Source organism: Labrus bergylta, chromosome 22 (genome assembly GCF_963930695.1).
Source record: "Labrus bergylta chromosome 22, fLabBer1.1, whole genome shotgun sequence".
Classification (NCBI taxonomy): Eukaryota; Metazoa; Chordata; class Actinopteri; order Labriformes; family Labridae; genus Labrus; species Labrus bergylta.
In genome coordinates, this window is record NC_089216.1 from 1458419 (window position 1) to 1480321 (window position 21903).

Genomic DNA, 21903 nt, shown 5'->3' on the forward strand with positions numbered 1-21903 from the left:
GAGAAGTGGTTCAGATAGAAGTGATTGTACCCGACCTAAAAAGCCTCTGCATGTTTCTAATAAGCTCCACGAGCAGAAACGTGCTCAAACTAGGATCAATATTGGAGATGCTTTTGAAAAATGGAGAGAGGTTAGAACACAGAAAGGTTTACAGACCCATGCAGAGCTGGATAAACACTGAAGCTTCAGTGTCCACCACATGGACTGCATTACCAATTTCAAACACTAGGCATCAGAGTTACATATTGCTCCTTTAAAAATAATAAATGATTGATCTGTATCTTTGGAAAGCTAATTTGTGGAACAGAAGCATTAAAACACACAATTCTATGAGACATACAGTATAAAGATTCAGCCGTACGATGCAGACTGCTCTGCTAAATATTTTATTTAAAGAGAAATCAGAAGATGACACACAAACACAAAACTGGGATAAAAACAAAAACTTGCAATAAATTTTATTTAAATTCTGGCCTGAATCAGAACACGTGCAACAACTGAAACACAGAAACAGCATGGCATCAACTCACCAATTGTATTTACACGTGTATGCATTTCTATGTTTGCGTGCACAGGACAACAACGCAAACGGACGCTCTGTCAAACAATTAAAATACCAGAAACACACACACACAACACAATGTCACACCCTGTTGTCATGGTAGCTGAAGAGTTAACATGGCCACAGACGCAGCAGATCGTTACTCAACTCTTGCCGTCTCTCTGGAAGGATCTTAACTATTGGCTCCGTTCTTCTCCGTTATGCCGATGACACCCTCTTCTATAGCTGAGGTCGAAGGCAAATTTTTTACGGTTTTTGCCTTGCCAAAATCGTTTAAATCCACTTACACAGGCTTTGTGTTGGTTTTTGTATTTCTCACTCTATTCTCTGAACACCGGCCATGTGTTTATAGGCAGATGTTGGAAATTAAGGAGATTAAAACATTCTCCTCGACTCTTAGTGGGACATTGTGGCTTAAGAATCGCCTGCTTTAGTGATGAGATTAGAAAGTACAACACAGCTCCCAAATATGGCAAAAAATATGGCAGTCTATCTACAAACATAAACAGTTTGTAGATTAATATGGCCCAGAAAGTCTTCTCCTGACCCAGAATTCACAACATAATCAATACCATTAAAAAAAAAAAAACAGAACAAAAAAAAAAACCCACTCATTTTCAACAATCGAATCATTCAGAAAAACGAGTCAAACACCGAATCAAAATAACACAGGGGAGGTATAGATTGAGAAAAGGTAGGATTAAATTAAATTAATTCCGAAATTGAAAGTAAAAGAAGGGAGACAGGGTTTTCCAGAACCTTCCAGAGAAAGAGAATTAAAGTGCATCAACAAAAACTGCTGAACAACCGATCAAAACACAGCATCCCGGAAAGAACATAGAACCAATCAGACGTCATTACTGGCAGTGACACGGGGGTCCCATATTTAACAATTTATCAAAAGTACAATGTCTATATTACATATAACTATCGAAGCGTGTTACCTAAAAGACATTCATTATTTACGATTCAGAACTTGTGTTAAGATGAATCTTTTTGAGATGTAGTCGACATAATTGCACGTTATGTTCTTCTGTTTAATTAGTCGGTTGGGTTATTTAGAAGATATTCGTCCATTTGTTACAAAGTAGGAAACTTACGATTGAACTTTTTTAGCTATTTTGGCTGTGGTGCGCATGTGACTTCAGATGCTTCTGCAGCCAGCCTCTAGTGGACACTCGATGAACTGCAGGATTTTGCACTTCCAATTTTGGCTTCATTTTTCAACCCGTGAGGTAACCACTTGGTTGGCTGATGCATTTCACAAAAATTGGTCGAAGAACCAAAATATTTAAACTGAGAAATATGGCAAACAAACTAAGTCAAAAGTTACATTTTGTCCGAGTAAAGAACCACGACAAAACAAAATGGCATCAAAGTGGCAAAACATCCGATTGTTAGCAAAAGTCAACGCCAGCTCTCTGTGCTAATTAGCGTCTACTACGAGGTACTACAGAAAGGTTTCTCTTCACAATAAAAGAGTATTTGAGAATCGACGTTGATACCTGGGGGGACCCCTCGTGCCATGGCAGCCTCGGTCTACACAACAAAATAAAGATTCGGTTCAGTTCTTTTTCACTACTGCGGCCGCAGAGTTGCAGTCATGAAAAATAAATTAGAGAAAGAAAACAGCAAATGTGAAAAAAAAAACATGAAATCCTTAAAAAAAAAAGCTTACAACACAAAGGAAGTCATTTTAATTCAAATATTTTGCTGAAAATTATCCAAGAAAAGGCAAACGTAAACGGGTCAATCATTCATATATTACAACGAATACGCTCGGCACCATTTTTTTTTACTAGTGTTTAAATTAACTAGTGTTTGTCGTCTACTAGATAACTGAGTGAACCGAGAGCCCTGAAATGTAACTGTGAGGACAGAAGAAAGATTAGGAAGCAAAGTAGGAAGAAACTTAAAAACACTTAAAATCTTTCGAGAGAAAACAGACTCAGAAGTAGGACTGGAGCGCCGACACAAAAACGGCTTTTTACTCTTACAAATGTGTACCATTTGATTTCCCCTGAGCCAAACATTTCACCATTTAAAACCCAATAACAGTCAACGTTTATAGTTTTATTTATTTCTGGGGCTGTTGGTCAAATTGGCTTCGTAGTCAACGCTGTTAAGACGTTTTGAACGCCCGAGAATAAAGTTTTCAAACAGCTCTGCGCTGGTGGTCCAGTCTACACTCTGACTCCGTTTTCTTCAGGCTACATCGACAATCAGATCCTGAATGTTTAGAATAATTTAGCTTCATATCATCAAGGTCCTTTGCGTCCAGTATGTATGTACAAATACACAAATAGTCAACAATTAAATCTGCCCGCTCAACGCTCAATCACATTGAGAATCAGCAGGCCGTGCTGTATCAAGGCGGGGGAGGGGCGGGGGGGTCAGTCTTTGCTGCTTGGCGTCTTCATTACAAAAATAAACGTCTTTTCTGGTATCAAAATAGACGACAATCTTTATCTTTCTAGTATTTTAAGGGAAGCCCACAGCGCCAGAGACACCATGACATGATCGCAGTCTGCACGGCGGTTTGGCAAACCGACAGTGATGCCAGGTGGAGCAGTGAACACGTTGAATTTACATTTTTTATTTACATCCTCGGCTCTCAGCTGAACTACACTCACGAGGGCAGGGAAAGATATTTAGCGACTAACTCCTTTCACTTCCTGTGGTCTGTCACAGTTTGTTTTTGTGGCGTTCCAATGGCAGCTTAAGCTTCTCGTGGTGCACATAATGCTTCTTATGTTAGCTTAAGTTCAGAGAAAAGATCCCCGACCATCAAGTAAAACATCGAAACTGTGATTGTCAGGGTTGTAGTTAAAATGGTTTAAAGGCAGCACGAGGACAGGGTGGCGGACATGTTTGGTCAGGGCGACGGACGGACAATCGGACAAGAACACAAAGAAACACCAGAAACAGGGTTCTGACGTGGCAAGCGTTACGACTCTTAAAAGACGGCCACGATGGAAGACTGATGAGGAAAGTTTTCATCTTTTTAACTTTTGGAAGGACAGTTCCAGTATTTTCAAACCTCAGTCCTATCTTTTATATTCTAAACCAATTGGAAATATTTCATGGCTGCAAAGTAATCATTGGGGTTTAAAGGTGACATATCCTCGTCCTCCTCTTCAGTTTAAATAAGTCTCAGAGTTCCTCAAAACATGTGTGTGAAGTTTCTTGTTCTAAATCCACTCTGATCCTGTATTTGATCATGTCTATAAACCCCTCTATTTCAGCCCTGCTCAGAACAGGCTGTTTCTGTGTCTGTACCTTTAAGTATGTAAATGAGCTGTGTCTGACCACGCCCCCTCTCTGGAAGGGCTTGGGTGTCTCGGACTTTCTTGCTCCATGTCCTATTGTTTACGGTGAGAAGGCAGACTCAGAGGGCAGAACAAACACCTAGCTGAGGGAGTGTCACCCACCTGGGGGGGGGGGGGGGGGGGGGCTACTGCCCTTTGTGATGTCATGAAGGGAAAATCTCCAAACGGCCTGTTTGAGCACACATTTTCTGACCTTTTTCTATATGAAAGGTCTTTATAACTTCTCTCTCTCAAAACAGTAGCTTTAATTTTCGGGGGGGCAAGTTTTAAATCCAAAACCTGTCTCGTTCTAAAATGAAGGACTGACTGAATTCCTTCCGTTGTATCTTCATTTAGCTTTTAGCCTTCTTCTAAAATCTGTCAGAATCTTTCTAATCTGTCGTCAGAACTTTCCACTTCTGGGTTTTCCCCCTAACTTTCCGTTCAGGGTGTTTTTGTCCACAGTGTTAATGATGTGGTCATCTGGTTGAATGGACTTGGACTGACAAGGTTCACAGGCCTCAGTTTGAGTTCCCAGTCTTGGGAGGTCGACCGTTTCGTAGGTTCAAACCATGATGCTTGGATGGTTGACCATGGTTGTCATCACTCTTAATGCAGCTGAAACTCTCCTTCATGACGACGGCATCTCTTATCTAATGTCTGAAATATCTCCCACTCGTCTCACATGTTCTACTTATATCGATCTGTGATTTACAGTTTACCAGCCTTTAGGAGTCTTGAGACTTTGTACGTTCAGTCAGGAGTATATCTTAGTGTCAGGTCTCTGGATACACAAAGGAACCCTGTTTGGAACTACAAGCGAGGACAGAAAGCACCTAAATCAAATACTGTCCGAGTTCTGTTAAGATAAAGAAATCTTGAATTTTACAGACAAGCTTAACAAAATACTGTGTAGTTATTGGTCAATACTGCGTCAAACTGTAGCTGTAATGCTGTCCCGATCGATCAACCATTTGAGTAAAACTGGCACAAAAACAGGAACAATCCTCGGCCCATCGCGTGTCCTTTTGAATTAAGAGTTCCTAAACTAAAGTCAGTCACCGCACACACCAACAACTGGCAAAATCAAATGACTTAAATTAACCAGAGATTGATTCTTCCCAAGTGTCCAGAACAGAAGAGTAAGTAGCCTTCCTTTCCATGAAGCTCGGAAGTGTGTTCGTTTTTGTGCCTCTCTACCTGGAAACACCAGGAAACAGAATATTCCACAAAAAGGTCCAAAGACAAGAGCAATCCTTACTGAATCAGAACCAGTAAAAATATACAGGTGGATCAAGATTTCTGGATTTCAGATTTCACACAGGTTGTGTGTTTGGAGTTCTCAAGGATTCGTCGAGAGCTCTCAGATTCGCCGACGATGGGAGATCGATGTTCTCTGAAGAGTTGATCCGTTTTTTTGGCAGTTGAGTTTTTGCGGTTCAACCCTGTTTACTTGAATAAAGAGGCGAGATTCCCATCGATTTCCATCCGATCTTTGGAAGTCCATCGAGTCTGGAGACGAGTTTGACTATATTTGAAATGTAGAACTGGGTTTTATTTGAATCCTTCAGGTTTAAGAAGCTGGGAACTTTATTTCTAGAAACAGAATGGACTCTGGGAAAACGTAGGTCAGGACATCTAGGGAAGCGACCACAGAAGGGTAGACAAGTTATATCCCATGGAGCGTTGGTTTATGTGGTTAATCCAAGGAGAGACGAGGGAAACATTACGGTGAACTAGCTGGAAGACAACCACGATTGGTCCTGGTCCATCCTCGCCAAGAGTGGAGACGAAGAACAAAGCCAAAGGTCAGTCAGTATTCTTGGAGTCCAGATCCAAACCAACCCACAGAGTCATCCAACTAAGATCCAAAGTGCCATAACAGCATCTAAACCCAGCATTCAGCAGGGCCAAAGTCCACTTGGGGGGCCATAGAGTAAGGGCTTGGTTCAGAAAAGTCCAAAAAGAGATACCTGAAACCGTCATGCTGGAGTCTAGTGCGCTCAGGTTTGGTGCTGATCTGGTTTCAGTCCGGTCGTCCACTCGAGTCTTTTCACAAATCTAAGTCCAGTTTTGGCTCTTGGATTCTGGTTTGGTTCCATTGGGCTCCTCTCAGGACTTGTCCCCGAGCTGAGATGGCTCCATTGGCCCCTCTTCGTCTGAGAGACCAGTTTCCACGGTGATGACCAAGGAGGCAACGGAGGCGCTGCTCGCCATTGGCTGCAGCTCACCTGAAACATGATGGGAGAGACCGTCAGACCCAAGACTCAAAACAAGACCTGGTTTACTTTTCACCTAATTTTAACGTGTGAGGGTTTCGTTTTATTTTGTTTGGAAACAGTAGAAGGAAGAGTCGGTTCACAACGTGCACACACACACACACACACACACACACGTGTTGTTTCATTACACAGCCACATCACCAAGACAGCAACTACCGGTCTGGAATGTATACTACAGAAAAAACTAAGATTTACAACTTGAGTGCTCTGAGCAGTCACACAAAAAAGTACTCGGGGGGGGGGGGGGGGGGGGGGGGGGGGGGACGCTGTGCTTTTTCTCCAGGCGCCTTCTGCTGCTCCAAACGCTCTCTCCTCATTGGAAACAATTTAAAAAAGACGCTGGCGCTCAGAAAAAAACGTTCGGTGGACACGGGGCCTAAGACAACTTCTCCTCCACTGCCAATCAATCAAAATAATTGGAGAAGGCGCCCTGATGGTCCCTAACCTTCTGATCTGAATCGACACCAGTCAGTTAAAGTTTGTGTTTTTAAAACTTTTTTTTTTTTTTTTTTTTTTTTTTTTAAATCGCTAAACCTTTGTCATGATTTGTGTTTGGATCAGCGTGCAGCAGCTCCTAAAGGTCAGAGTTTATCATGTTTATTATGGGATTATTCCACTTTGTCTGTTTTTTTAGTCCGATTCTCTAAACCAACGAGATACTGATCATTGATCAAAGAGCCGATCGACATCCTGACGACGAGATATTTCATGTTGAGTCTAAAAGTCAAAATTCAAGGTTTCTTTGAAATTTGTCTCGGATGCTGGGAAGTTTTAAAAATGAATTATCACCCAACATCAAAATAAGCAATAAACAATAAATAAAACATATTCTGTTGATTCAGCTCATGTTCCCTTATTAAAAAGCTTAAAGATGTCAAGGAAATCAAATTAACAATTATAACATACATATATATTTAGTCCTGAAGGAAACAAAAACCTGAGAGCAACAACAAATTACATCTTTATAAATGTGATATTAAATATATTTTATATCTGTATATTTTAATTACATTTTTAATTCCTGTTTCGTTCCTCTCTGACTCGCCATAAAAACATCACGTTAAAGATGTCCAGCTTTAAAGTGTAATGTAGCCAAACCACCACCAGGTGTCAGTATAACCCCACTTAATGTTTCACTGAATACTAACGACCACCACTCCTACACGGCGCGCTTCTCATGTCTCTCAGTTTTCATTTCCTCGCTCCTCACTTGAACCGGAAGTCGCCTCTGAGGAGCGAGGATGGAGGAAACGAGAGAGCAGCCAGTGTGTGTGTGTGTGAGTGTGTGTTACCTGTGTGTGTGTCCGTGGTGGCTGTCACTGGGCTGTCTCTCAGGGTGTCCGGGTCCTGGTAGTCCTGCGGGAGTCCCACCCGTCTCACCCCGGGGTCGAGCACCACCGAGGAGCCTCCCTCGCTCAGCGTGCCGTCGCTCGATGCCCCGGACACCACGGCCTCCAGCGCCAGGGCCCCGACCCCGCCCCCCCCGACCCCGCCAACACCACCCAGGGCGAGGTCGTAGTCCAGCGGCAGGTCGTCCAGACAGTCCGCGTTCAGCTGGAGGAGAAACGTCCGTCAGAAAACATGTTTCAGGAATTCAGACGTTTTGGAAAAAACTGAAGATGAAAAATGAGCTCAAGTCTCTTAAATTAAATTCTTAAATCTAATGGTCGTTAAAGCGTGTCACACTCACAGCGATGCCCAGAGCTTTGAGGATGTTCATCTTGCACATGGGACACGTGCGGTGATCGAGCAGCCACGGGTCCACGCAGCTCTTATGGAACAAATGTCTATAAAACAAAGAGGTCGATGAGTTATTCTGCCGACAGATCAGAAACAGGCGGCTGGACGACCATGTTTACAGATGGTTTTGTTTTGAGCCGTTACACAATCTGCGTCAGCATGCTTTTATCTTGAAAAGCTCGTGTCATAATCTTTGCTCGTCTCTCCTGGGGGAACAAAACGCCGGCTGCCGTCGATCATTACTTTAACAGAAACTCAAAGATCTGCTCCTTCAAAAAGTCACCACAGGTTTTCAAACCGCGTCCTCGTCTTACTCTGAGGAAAGTGAGTTTTTATGTTCAGTAAAGAACATAAATACGGGACAGATTTGACAATCACAAGCTTTTGGAAGCCGGTGTATAAAGCCTGGCTCACTCTGCAGGATCATCGGGCCGATTTGAGCTCCGATTCTTCCTTCCCGACAATCTCATGGTCTCTCCCGACTCGAGGCTGCTCGGACCCGATTCTCTGTTCAGATTATCTCGTAGTGTGAGCGGTCCAAAGATCCAATCTTAACGTCCCCGATCTGCCCGGCGATCGTTGGGGACGCCCCGATTTATTTCAAACATGTTTGATATTCAGAATTTAAAATCTTGACGATTACGCCATGAAAGGGTCCGGCAGAAGTTGTGTGTGACTACAATATAATCACAAGAGACAAGGGAGGACTGTAGTCATGACGACCAGCGGCAGGACGCAACCTGGCGTTTTTGTTTTTTTACTTTTACGTACAGATAATCAGTGCAGCACTTTTCTCAACTCGACTTTTCTATATCCTACAACAACTTCCACTTCCTTCTCTTTCACCAACCGTCGTCCTTTGTTTTTTTCAAATGAAACTTTATTAACAATTGTCAACGCTCCGTGCCGATTTCACTCGTACAGTGTGAGCCAGGCTTTAGACGCACTTTTAATACCTTTTTTTAAACCTAGAAAGTTGGCTGTGTCCTGTTCTGGAGCGACCGATATACCGGTACTTAACGCTAACACACGCTCCGTCATCACACCTTCACTGATTCTTTAACTGCAGCTCTTCCTTTAAACTTCCTGAATCCTGCAGCTTTCATCTTCCTCACTTCAAAGCGACATGTGGGACTCTGTGGGCGTGTTTACCTGCAGGGCAGTATGCGGACCACGTCGTTGGGCTTGTAGCCCTCGATGCAGACGGCACAGTTGTCGAAGTCGGCCTCCGTCTCCTGGTCGCCTTTCCTGATGGTGCGAACCTGCAGCTTGCTGATCGCCTTCTTCGCCGCGTCGCCAAGACGACGCTGTTGGGGAAAAGAAGGGAGGGGGGGGATGTTTGAAGCTTCACCTCCTCAGGTAAACATTCAGGACGGATCACAACAGACCAAACAAAAACCTGCTTCCTGTTCTCAGAGGGTCCTCCTCTACTTCTTCTCTGATTATTTGATTTGTCACACAGACATGCTGATGATGTCACTGAAAGCTGCAGATTTACTGAAGTTAGGGGTGCAAACGAGTAATAATAATAATTGATTACAAAAAAAATGTAATCGATAATCGTTTTGTAGTCCACATTATTGTAAATGTTTCTTGTTGCATTGTGGGTTCTAGGATCGGCCTAATTCAAAACAGAAAAAAAAGAGCACGAGCGCAAAAAGAAAATAGATGACAAACAAAGCGCTGATAAAAGCTCTGTGCTGAAACGCGTCCGTTGTTGATCAGCACGCTGCTACCCTAACATAAATATCCCTTTTATTAACCCCTTTATGAATTCACAATGAACAAAAAGTCCCAAACAAACAAAATATGCAAAATGATCTACGAGAGTTCAGTTCAAATTGTCTTTTTAGTCCACAGAAAAAGAAGGACTTTCACTTCAGTGATTACCGCTTTACCCCGACAAACCAAAGACGTTTGATCATCCAGGACAGAGCAGCATAACTAGATGTTTTCCTATATTTTGGAATTTTAGATGATTATTCTTTTAACTACAAAATGGAACGACCTTATAGGGAGAGAGAGCTCATAGCGGACGGACGAGCGAGTTTGAGCGAGTGTGTCATTACGCACAGAGGAGAAAGATGAAACAGTTCCCCTGTTCTATTGTAACTTCATTCACCAGAGTAAAGTGTGCTCTACGCTGCAGACTGGAGTCTTTGTTAACACAATGTTTCTGTCAAAACAGCTTCAACGTGCGATGAGTGCATTGACGTCTGCACGTCCGCTCGCCACACTCACTGCTCTGATTATAATCAAGTGTTAAAACGCTCAGAACACGTCTGTGTGAAGGTTTATTTGAGGTTTGTTGTCTGTTGAAGTAAGAAATGTCATATTTGAATGTTAATACAAAGACATCTTACTAACAATTATTAAAATCCTGAAGATTCAAATGAATCAGTAGATACAGTCGGCATTGCGCTATAGTTCATAGTTGGGGGCGGGGCCTCCCGTGGGGGAAAAGAATCACAGAAAAAAAAAGAACTACAAAACGATTACTCGAGTACTCGCTTTAACAACGGGAAGAGTCATCGATTAGAGAACATTTTGCATTTCTGCACCCCTAACTGAAGTCATAAGCAAATATCTCTGCATGTCCGGAGATATAAACGCCATTTTAGCCTTAGTGGACAGAGGAAGAGAGACAGGAAGTGTGGGGAGGAGAGAGAGAGGGGATGACATGCAGCAAAGGGCCGAGGTCGGATTCGAACCGACGGCCACTGCAACGAGGACCTCAGCCTCTGTGCACGGGCACTCGACACAACCACTAGGCTACCTTGAAAAATGTTATGAGTTAAACCAGCTAGGTGAGTGAGAGGCCGTTATATCCCGAAGATGACATGAGCCAAACAGGATTGTGTGTGTGTGTGTGTGTGTGTGTGTGTGTGTGTGTGTGTGTGTGTGTGTGTACCTGGTTGCGGTCCCGTGCGTTGGCGTATCGGAACCTCTGGATGTAGTAGAAGACGAGCCAGGCGAGCGAGATGATCATCAGCACGATGAACGAGATGGACACGAACACTACCGACGTCCTGCTCACGTACTTCTGCAGGTTCCTCGTCCCGATGGTGATCGTCATGGTAACCGTCACGTTGCGCTCCAGCAGCGACACCACCTCACGTCCTTTGGGCTCCGGGATCATGATGGCGACCACCTCGCCTGTACCTGAGGAGGGGGGGGGAGACACAGAGCATTATTATACTGGTTTTAAAAAAGAAATGTTGGACAGAATTAAAATGATGAGAAAAGTCCATCCTTTTTTTCCCTTCATGACATCACAAAGGGCAGTAGCCCCTCCCCCAGGTGGGTGACACTCCCACAGCTAGGTGTTTGTTCTGCCCTCTGAGTCTCCCTTCTCACCGTAAACAATAGGACATGGAGTGAGAAAGACCGAGTACACCCAAACCCTTCCAGAGAGGGGGCGTGGTCAGACACAGCTCATTTACATATTTAAAGGTACAGACACAGAAACAGCCTGTTCTGAGCAGGGCTGAAATAGAGGGGTTTATAGACATGATCAAATACAGGATCAGAGTGGATTTAGAACAAGAAACTTCATACACATGTTTTGAGGAGCTCTGAGACTTATTTACACTGAAGAAGAGGAGGAGGAGGATATGTGACCTTTAATGTAAACAAGTTGAATGTAGAAGGAGGAAATTATCTCCAGCGGCTACGAGCTTCAGCTAAAACTTGGTGCCAAATAAATGGTTCTCAGTGAAGCTCAAGGACTTTATTTCCCCACAGAAAAAGTTCCTGGCAGTACTTTCTGAAAACACGGGTACTTTTGGGGTTGGACCCACATTTCTGATTAAAACACGACGTAAAACAAACGGGCCTCATATCATCACGGTATTATTCCTCTGTCTTTGATTCGAGCAGGTTGTATTCACTTCAATGATCCACTGAAAATCTCTATTCATCAACGCCCCCCCCAGCCTCTCACATCACCATGACGACCACCTCCTCGCCCACCCACCAGAGACTCTAAAAATAAACAGTAAACCCTGACATGCCCGATGACGAGTCATGAAGACGTGTTCTGTGTTTATTATAAAGTATTAAAACAGCTGACCACGTGATAACAGCAGATTAATAAAATGCTATATTAAATAAGTGAGTAGGACTGTCAAACTGTTTTTTAAATCAAGATTAGTCACTGAATTTCAATAGTTAACTTTACTTCCTGGTTTTATTTTGAAAAATGTTGTTCCTCTCGGACCGTTGACAAAGCTAACGAAGCCAAATCCTGTCTCTGATTGGTCAGTGACGCTGTTCCAAAAGTTAAACTGTTAACATCTATGCGTGCAGCGACATAAAACATCAACAACGGCGAGGGCGTTTTAGAGCTCAGGAAGCAGCACCACAACGCAGGTTGTCCACCTTCAAAATAAAAGCACCACATATTTTAATGTTTGAAAGGGGAAACTAAAATTCACAGAGCAGAGAAGTAAATATTTAATGGATGCAGCATGGACAGTCAGAGTGCAATCGTGTGTGATGTCGACACGATATCCAACGTCTGCGTGGTGTTAGGACGCGGCGTGACACGGCCTCAACCGCTTCTGCAAAATGTGGCGTTAAGATTTGAGAGAAAATGAGGCTGAAAGTGCCTCATGAAAAGCATAAAGAGATAAAAAGGGAAGCAGCAAACTTTGGTTCACCACAGAGAGTCGTCAAAAGGTAGACGGTCGTTCATGTAACGCTAAAGGGCGAGTCAACGGAGTGGCGTTAGCCTCGAGCTACAACCAAAACATCAACCGCTGCTGGTTGGGACGGTGAAACATCACACGGTCTCTGTCTGAACACGTTCTCCTTCAGCCCTGTTCAGGCCGTTTGTTCCTTTGAGGTCGTCCTTGTGACTGGAACATGACGGACCTCAAACACAAAACGCCCCGAGAGGAAGGGAATGTGGAAACAGGAAGTTAAAACTGCTGAGAAGTTTTATTTCCATTTCAAACATTCACCATAACGGACGGTTTTATTAGAAACTCTTCAAGGGGAGAATGAAGCCACGAGGAAAGAAAGTTAGTGTTTGTTCCTTTGAGGGGCCGAGAGAGTCCGGGAATGTGGCGTCGTGTTGACGCACGTTTACAACAAACGAGACGCACACGGGGACACACGTTCTCCTGACGGATGACGGAGGAGTTTTTTATTTTTATTTTTATTTACAGTTTTTCACAAACGCTGTGATGAAGACGTGGAGCTGAATCACATCTAATTGATTGTGCGTCCCTAAAGTAGCTTTTTCCCTTCTGCTGTTACAGTCACCTAGCAACGTGCAGCGTTTCTTTTTGCTCATGTGCGCTCCAGAGCGCCCTACTCAACGTCGAGGGCAGTGCCCACCGCGTCCTGAAGGTTTGTTTTTGGGTGTTTTGCCTCTTTTAGAGATAGGACCGTGGATAGAGTAAGACACCAGGGAGAGAGAGATAGAGGGAAATTATTCTGGAGGAAATGAAGACTCAACTTTGGGTGTGCTGGCTCTGTGTGTGTGTGTGTGTGTGTGTGTGTGTGTGTGTGTGTGTGTGTGTGTGTGTGTGTGTGTGTGTTGGCTGGACCACAAGTTGGATAAACTCCCCGAGGCCTGAACTGAACTCGATTCAACCTCTCCAAACAAACAGAAACACTAATTGATTGGTCTCAGTCTAAAAATAAACCCATGGGATCAATGTAGCGCGCACACACACACACACACACACGATACATTATGTAGCTTCAGTGTTTAGCCAGCTCTGCACCGGTCTTGAAACTTTTCTGTTTCAGCTTCTAAAATGTGAAGACGTGTTGCTTGTTTCATCTTGTATGAAAGTAAAAGTGATGAACGTTTGGTCTTGTTCAGATTTTAGGAGCGTTTAACGATAGGGGGGGGGGGGGTTCCACAGCGGACCTGGAGGGGTTAAAATTACTCGTTTATAATCAGAGTAATCGTTAGTTACTACCCTGGACCGGCATCATAATCACAACGTAGACACAAAATCTAGAGATGATCTGGATCCAAACCCTCCTTTAGTGAAAGTCCCTTAACATAAAGAAGGAAAGAGTTCACTGTGGGCTCAGAAATCAGATCAGGGATCGAGCAGAAACGTCACACACTGACCCCGATGTTGAACATGTCAGGAGGAAGTTGATTTAGAGTAAACAAGCTGCTGTGGGAAGTTTGGGGATCCCTGAGTGGGCCGACAGAAACAGCTGGGAGAGAATAACAACGTCTTCCTCCTCACAGAGAGCAACAACACGTCTGATGTTTCATCAATCTGCAGCAGTGAAGAGGTCCGGCAGCGTCAGAGACGTGCACTCAGCAGTTTGTCTGATCGCCACATCAGACGGATCGACACCGTCATGTTTCACAGCTCACTGACTCAGCAGGAAACCTCTGAGCAGAGCTGCTACCGGATCATCGTCTATGCAGATCAAAAACGTTCTCTGAACTTGAAAAAAGTCAAAGTCAAGTCTTCAGATCACAAACGTTGTCTGAGCAATAAGCAGGACACTGAAAGACCTTCAGTTTTAAGAATAAACATCGGAGAAGATCAGAATGTCTTCAAACGTTTCAGCTCGATGTTCTGAACGTCTGTCCAAACACTTCACATCTTCTAACAACCTCCAATCGTGTCGCTCCTTCATCACAAACAGGAAATCAACCAACAAACATCCATGTGTTTTTATTTACCCGTCCTGAATCATGGAGCTCGCTGCCTGACCACTCAACACTAACTGTGAAGAGAGCCATCAAAACAAATCTCTTAAAAGTCGTCACATCCACGTTTTTTGTGACAGGTTTCTCCTGAATCCAAAATAACAACATAAATAAATTGTCTCCAGTAGCTGATCTGACTGAATCTAAATGAAAGTATGAACATGATGTCCTGGGTTCTATCCAACATTTAAAGTGTTTATGTGTGCCAGGTTAGAAAGGGCGGCTTGTTTACAAAAACATTGGGGGGGGGGCGGGGCAGCAGAAGCTCAGTCTGGAGGGACTTGGCTTGGGAACCGGAGGTTGTCGGTTCAAGTCCCCCTGAAAGCCAAGTCTGGTAGCTGGAGAGGTGCAAGGTCACTTCAGGCACATAGGATGCTGTTTGTGCATGTGTGTGTATTTACATCTGTGTGTGTAGCAGGTCTCAATAACAGAACCTGGATGGGGCATGGTGATGAATTCAGGTTGTAAAAATGTATCATAAAAACAATACAATCTCAATGACACTGATCAAAAACTACATCTACTTCATAATAAAGGTGCAGGAGAGGAGTGAATCCATCAATTATTGCAAAACGTATTTGTGCAAGACCGTCTGCATGTGTTTGTTTGTAATTTTTTGATACTTAAAAAAACAAATGACCAAATATTGGATGCATAGGACTTCAAATCTTTTTGCCATGGAATTGAAATCGTTTGATTTAGTTTTAAAATCTTGTATCACAACAATCCTCGTCCTGAGCATGAGCGGCCCTCACAGTAAACCAGCAGGATGTTGCTGTTTTAACGTGTTATACTGCATATAAATGACATTAAATAAAGTGGCATTAAACAGTACCTGAATGCGGCATGGTGATGGTGTACATTAAACAGTACCTGAATGAGACATGGTGATGGTGTTAACATGAAACAGTACCTGAATGCGGCATGGTGATGGTGTACATTAAACAGTACCTGAATGAGGCATGGTGATGGTGTTAACATGAAACAGTACCTGAATGCGGCATGGTGATGGTGTACATTAAACAGTACCTGAATGAGGCATGGTGATGGTGTACATTAAACAGTACCTGAATGAGGCATGGTGATGGTGTTAACATTAAACAGTACCTGAATGAGACATGGTGATGGTGTTAACATTAAACAGTACCTGAATGCGGCATGGTGATGGTGTTAACATTAAACAGTACCTGAATGCGGCATGGTGATGGTGTTAACATTAAACAGTACCTGAATGCGGCATGGTGATGGTGTACATTAAACAGTACCTGAATGCGGCATGGTGATGGTGTTAACATTAAACAGTACCTGAATGAGACATGGTGATGGTGTTAACATTAAACAGTACCTGAATGCGGCATGGTGATGGTGTTAACATTAAACAGTACCTGAATGAGGCATGGTGATGGTGTACATTAAACAGTACCTGAATGAGGCATGGTGATGGTGTTAACATTAAACAGTACCTGAATGAGGCATGGTGATGGTGTTAACATTAAACAGTACCTGAATGAGGCATGGTGATGGTGTTATCATGAAACAGTACCTGAATGCGGCATGGTGATGGTGTTAACATTAAACAGTACCTGAATGCGGCATGGTGATGGTGTTAACATGAAACAGTACCTGAATGCGGCATGGTGATGGTGTTAACATTAAACAGTACCTGAATGCGGCATGGTGATGGTGTTAACATTAAACAGTACCTGAATGCGGCATGGTGATGGTGTTAACATTAAACAGTACCTGAATGCGGCATGGTGATGGTGTTAACATTAAACAGTACCTGAATGCGGCATGGTGATGGTGTTAACATGAAACAGTACCTGAATGCGGCATGGTGATGGTGTTAACATGAAACAGTACCTGAATGAGGCATGGTGATGGTGTACATTAAACAGTACCTGAATGAGGCATGGCGATGGTGTTAACATGAAACAGTACCTGAATGAGGCATGGTGATGGTGTACATTAAACAGTACCTGAATGAGGCATGGTGATGGTGTTAACATGAAACAGTACCTGAATGAGGCATGGTGATGGTGTACATTAAACAGTACCTGAATGAGGCATGGTGATGGTGTTAACATTAAACAGTACCTGAATGCGGCATGGTGATGGTGTACATTAAACAGTACCTGAATGAGGCATGGTGATGGTGTTAACATTAAACAGTACCTGAATGCGGCATGGTGATGGTGTTAACATTAAACAGTACCTGAATGAGACATGGTGATGGTGTGCATTAAACAGTACCTGAATGAGGCATGGTGATGGTGTTATCATTAAACAGTACCTGAATGAGACATGGTGATGGTGTGCATTAAACAGTACCTGAATGCGGCATGGTGATGGTGTACATTAAACAGTACCTGAATGAGGCATTGTGATGGTGTTAACATGAAACAGTACCTGAATGAGGCATTGTGATGGTGTTAACATGAAACAGTACCTGAATGAGGCATGGTGATGGTGTTAACATGAAACAGTACCTGAATGAGGCATTGTGATGGTGTTAACATGAAACAGTACCTGAATGAGGCATTGTGATGGTGTTAACATGAAACAGTACCTGAATGAGGCATGGTGATGGTGTTAACATTAAACAGTACCTGAATGAGGCATGGTGATGGTGTTATCATTAAACAGTACCTGAATGCGGCATGGTGATGGTGTTAACATTAAACAGTACCTGAATGCGGCATGGTGATGGTGTTAACATTAAACAGTACCTGAATGAGGCATGGTGATGGTGTTAACATTAAACAGTACCTGAATGCGGCATGGTGATGGTGTTAACATTAAACAGTACCTGAATGAGGCATGGTGATGGTGTTAACATTAAACAGTACCTGAATGAGGCATGGTGATGGTGTTAACATTAAACAGTACCTGAATGAGACATGGTGATGGTGTTAACATTAAACAGTACCTGAATGCGGCATGGTGATGGTGTTATCATTAAACAGTACCTGAATGCGGCATGGTGATGGTGTACATTAAACAGTACCTGAATGAGGCATGGTGATGGTGTTATCATTAAACAGTATCTGAATGCGGCATGGTGATGGTGTTATCATTAAACAGTACCTGAATGCGGCATGGTGATGGTGTTATCATTAAACAGTACCTGAATGCGGCATGGTGATGGTGTCGTTGACATTAGCAGAGCCCACGTTGAAGATGACCACGGCGGACGCGTTGTGGGCTGCAGCATGGCGGATCTTGTCCTTGTAGGTGCAGTTCCCCCGGGCTATCAGGGCGATCCAGGCCCCGCTCTGAGCGGGCACGGAGAACCGGCTGTTCGGGTCGCAGGCCTGCCGGTCGTGCGGGGCTGCGGGCAGGACCAGCACTCCTTTGGCGTCCCTCTTCGGGGAGTGCTCCCCGTACCGGCCGCACTCCGTCTTCTCCGTGCGCAGCTCCGAGGTGGCCGGGTCCACGTAGGTGATGTTCACGAAGGCGGTGTACCACTCCTCCCGCTCGGCCACCGTGAAGTCCAGGCACAGGAGGTGCACGAAGCAGAAGGAGAGCAGCCAGGTAGAGAGGGCCAGGCTGCGGCAGGCCGCCACCAGAGAGCCCGGGGCCATGCTGAGCCTCCCCGGTGAGATCAACAACAGCAGACGGTTACTCCACCATGCTCCCAGCCCGCAGAGCAGCACGTTATTTCACCCGTTTTTATCTGAACCGTCGAGCCCCGCTCCTCTTTCTCTCTATTTTAACCGTTTTCTGTTGTTTACCCGCTGCTGCTGCTCCGCCTCCCGAGCAGCTCTCCGTTAGCCGCCTGCAGCATCTCCGACCGTCACCGGGAAAACCGAACAAACAAACAGCTCCGCGGACGGTTAACGGCAGAGAAGAGAGGACCACACTGTAAATAAAACACAAAAACAGCGAAATAAACTGCGCCACAGAGTGAACGAGTAATGATGTGTTAAATATTCACAGCTAGCTGAACAGGTTAGCTAAGCTGCTTTGTTTTGACTGGGCCTGCTGTGCGAGAACGACCGTCATGCGCAGAACGGTAAACATTCTACATCCGGTTATTAATTCCAAAATAAAATACACCACGCTTCAAAGTAATAGCTTTTTATTTTCTTCATTTATTCTCCGCCTTTATTTGAATAGTAACTGTAGTGGCGATATCTATAGTCTATGAATAACAAAAATTCCCAAAATTTTTTTTTTTTTTAAATGATGTGAATATGTTTGATTTGATTTTAACTTCTATTTTTATTTTTTATAAGTATATTCCCGTCCCCTGTTTTTCTGGAGCTGCTGTAATGCACAAATTTCCCCCACGGGGGATCAATAAAGTTTATCTTTATCTTTATCTTTAACACAAACTCATAATAAAGCCACTGAGGCACCTAGAGGGCGAATCTTTCGCAGGATATATTAATAAGTCCATTGTCTAGATCACGGGTGGGCAACTGGTGGCCCCCATCAACCCTCAACGTGGCCCTCAGGTTAATTTTTTACACATCAATTAATTGGAAACATGAAGAAAACATGATGAAATCTGCCATGAAATCATGAAAACCAGAAATATGTCCATAATAATATTTGATCACTGGTATATGTTGAGTTAAATCTGAGACATAATCGACTGTAATCGTTTAATTTGGCCCCCTGGCAGTGAGAATTAAATGAATGTGGCCCTTGCCCTCACCAAAGTTGCCCATCGCTGGTCCAGATGATGATTGAAGGTTTTAGGGTGGTTTATTTTATCCAGAGAAGTCAAGCAGGCAACATACAACAAAAAACGCTGCTGTCTCTCTTGTCCTGCCTTCCTTGGAGAAAAAAAACATGAACCCATTAGGTGCCTACCTGAGTCTCACCTGGCTATGTAGACACACTCATGTACAGACTCCACCCTTATGCCCCAAGTAGCAAAGTAAATGAATGGAAATAACTTGTATGAAACAATAATAATCAAAATACCCCGAACATAATCTCATATTCAAATGCATCCCCAAAATAAGAATATAGACTTTCACTTAGTTTAGGAACAGTGTATAGCTGTAATAGTAACTAAACCCCCAAACCACCTTTTTTCAGCTGTAAAGTAGTGTTGTGGATCAATTCAGGTCCAAATCTCGACATCTGAGTATAAAGTATTTTAATTCACACGAGAGGGAGAGATGTCGTCCTGAATATTCAGCACTGCTGTGATTTCACATGTGTTCTGATCATGGAAAGATTTGTCTCTTTAGAGCATATTGCACTCCCCTGTATACTGCCCCCTTTTGGGGTAAGTTCAAAAAATCAAGTATGCACAGACTTCAGGTTGCTTACATTGATTGTTTTAGGATCTTACTTAAAAAGCCAAGATGGAGGAGTGCAGGTGAGTGATTTGTGAATGCAGGAGTTAACACCTCACAAGCTTTATTGAGGAACCTGATGTACAGATTTATCGGTCGCTTGAATGACTCAAAGAATGTAATTATAATGCTGCTGTTAAACCCAAGTTATAGTGCAGAACGCTACCAGTCATACCTTTGGAGACGTTGGTATAAGTGCCTTTTATAAGAGGCGGGAATGTTTTTATTCTAATGTATATGTGTGTTGTCTATTTTTTGTATTGTATGTCTTTTAAAATGGACCTTGAGTCTAATAATAAAAGTTGATGATGATTCCGTCTGAAGATAATCACAGCAGTGCTGACATCCAGAACATCTATTATTGTTCTATCTATCTATTATTATTATTCACCATGCACCTTAATAACTTATCATTTAGTATTTGCCTACTTGCACATAGTTCTGTATATATATATTTATTTCTCGTTTACTGCACATAGTTCTGTTTACATCTGTTCACATCTGTTAGTCCGATCACTGTCCACTTATATCTACTCTTTTATATTTTGTATTTTTAAGTTAAGTTTAAGCTTTAAGTTGTATTTAAATTGACACTTTCTATTTAGGTAAAAATGTTTTGTTTACTTGCACTGTTGTTAATTCACTGCTCTGTGTGCCTTTGAATTGCCCCCGGGGACAAATAAAGTTTTTTGAATTGAATTTGAATTGAAGCTCCACCTCGAGTGTGAGACTACTTTTATACAACAGTTATAAGAGCAGGAAATATAGAAATCAACAACTGATTATTTTTTAACTCCACCAACTTAACTGAGACCAGACTGTTGCTAAGCAACCCGAACATTCTATTCTACTGCCCAGTGTTACTGTTGGTCCATGGTTTTATTTTGAAGGATAAAAACTATTTTTACGGATGTAATGTTTCTACCTTGACGTAGCTGAGCGCGCAGGGATCGTGAGCGGCGCCACCTGGCGGTCAGGCAGACAAACAGCTGCTCTACAGCTGAACAATACAACACTTCATATGTTTACTGGATCCGAGCTTTATATTGACTTTAACAATTCAAACCCCCGAGAGGAGAGCTGACTGAACTGTAAACCAAAGCAGTGGCTCAAAATGTGCAAACCTTGCAGTGAGAGGTGGGGGCCCCATAGGGAGGTTGCAGTGAGAGGTGGGGGCCCCATAGGGAGGTTGCAGTGAGAGGTGGGGGCCCCATAGGGAGGTTGCAGTGAGAGGTGGGGGCCCCATAGGGAGGTTGCAGTGAGAGGTGGGGGCCCCATAGGGAGGTTCCCAACTCTTTATTTTATGGGGATAAATCATTACAAACTATAAATGTTGGTGAGTTTCTGGGACAATATCTGAGACATACTGTATTGTGGGGATGTGTCAGAGGGAGGTGGTGGGGCCCCCTAGAGGTTTAATTAACTACTGCATCAGTTAATACAACAGACTGTAAATATTAATGATTGAAGCCAGTTCAACGTGTGCCGATCAAGATCTAATTTACGTTTTAAAACCAGGCTGTAAACATGTTAATCTCTGCTGCAAATTGAATGGGTGTGTATGTGACTTCCTGTGCTTCTCCAGCCAGCATCTAGTGGACACCCGAGGAACTGCAGGATTTTACACCTCAGCATAGGCTTCATTCTTCAACACAGGAGGGTACCGCTGGGTGAAAACATGATCCATTTGGGTTAATCATTAATTTGTGACAGAAATAAAATCCAGTCGTCGTTTATTCCTGCAGAAACATTTTTGTAAATCAAACAGCAGCAGTGAACATGGAACACGATGAAATAATATTTAAAAACACTTCACAGTTCATGATTAAAGGTCTTAAAGTCTGACGATTAAAAAAAAAACAAAAACAAAGCGAGTGTTCATCCGAAGCTGCCGTCTGGAGGTCGGTACAGTTTGGGGAAGGTGAGGAGCTGAACGCCGCTGAAGGCGAACTTCCTGCTGCCCACGTTCTTCTGCACGTTCTCCATCCTGCAGCCGTCCCTG

General features: G+C 43.4%; 2 protein-coding genes across 2 annotated transcripts in view; both read right to left on the minus strand.

The window, feature by feature from the left end:
- Positions 1–443: 443 nt before the first annotated feature.
- On the minus strand, positions 444–21479 carry rnf150b (ring finger protein 150b). Its single transcript, XM_020658892.3, has 6 exons — positions 17714–21479; positions 10804–11054; positions 9045–9199; positions 7843–7939; positions 7445–7706; positions 444–6101 (listed from the first exon to the last, which is right to left on the minus strand). The coding sequence occupies exons 1-6, from the start codon at positions 18168–18170 to the stop codon at positions 5983–5985; spliced, it is 1341 nt and encodes a 446-aa protein (XP_020514548.1). The 5' UTR covers positions 18171–21479; the 3' UTR covers positions 444–5982.
- A 138-nt stretch (positions 21480–21617) lies between these two features.
- Positions 21618–21903, minus strand: part of LOC110003687 (type II inositol 3,4-bisphosphate 4-phosphatase) — a 27931-nt gene continuing 27645 nt past the window's right edge. Inside the window, 1 exon segment of the mRNA XM_065950709.1 lies at positions 21618–21900. Coding sequence (XP_065806781.1) covers positions 21780–21900 — 121 coding nt within the window. The 3' untranslated portion in view covers positions 21618–21779.

What these genes read in the sequence shown, in the direction of transcription:
- rnf150b (XM_020658892.3), bottom strand. Translation starts at nt 18,170, where the DNA reads ATGGCCCCGGGCTCTCTGGTGGCGGCCTGCCGCAGCCTGGCCCTCTCT. An exon ending in CATCACCATGCCGCATTCAG is followed by an intron (nt 11,055 to 17,713) that starts GTACTGTTTAAT and finishes CCCCCTCCTCAG; the next exon opens with GTACAGGCGAGGTGGTCGCC. An exon ending in CACCACGGACACACACACAG is followed by an intron (nt 6,102 to 7,444) that starts GTAACACACACT and finishes ATCATGTTTCAG; the next exon opens with GTGAGCTGCAGCCAATGGCG.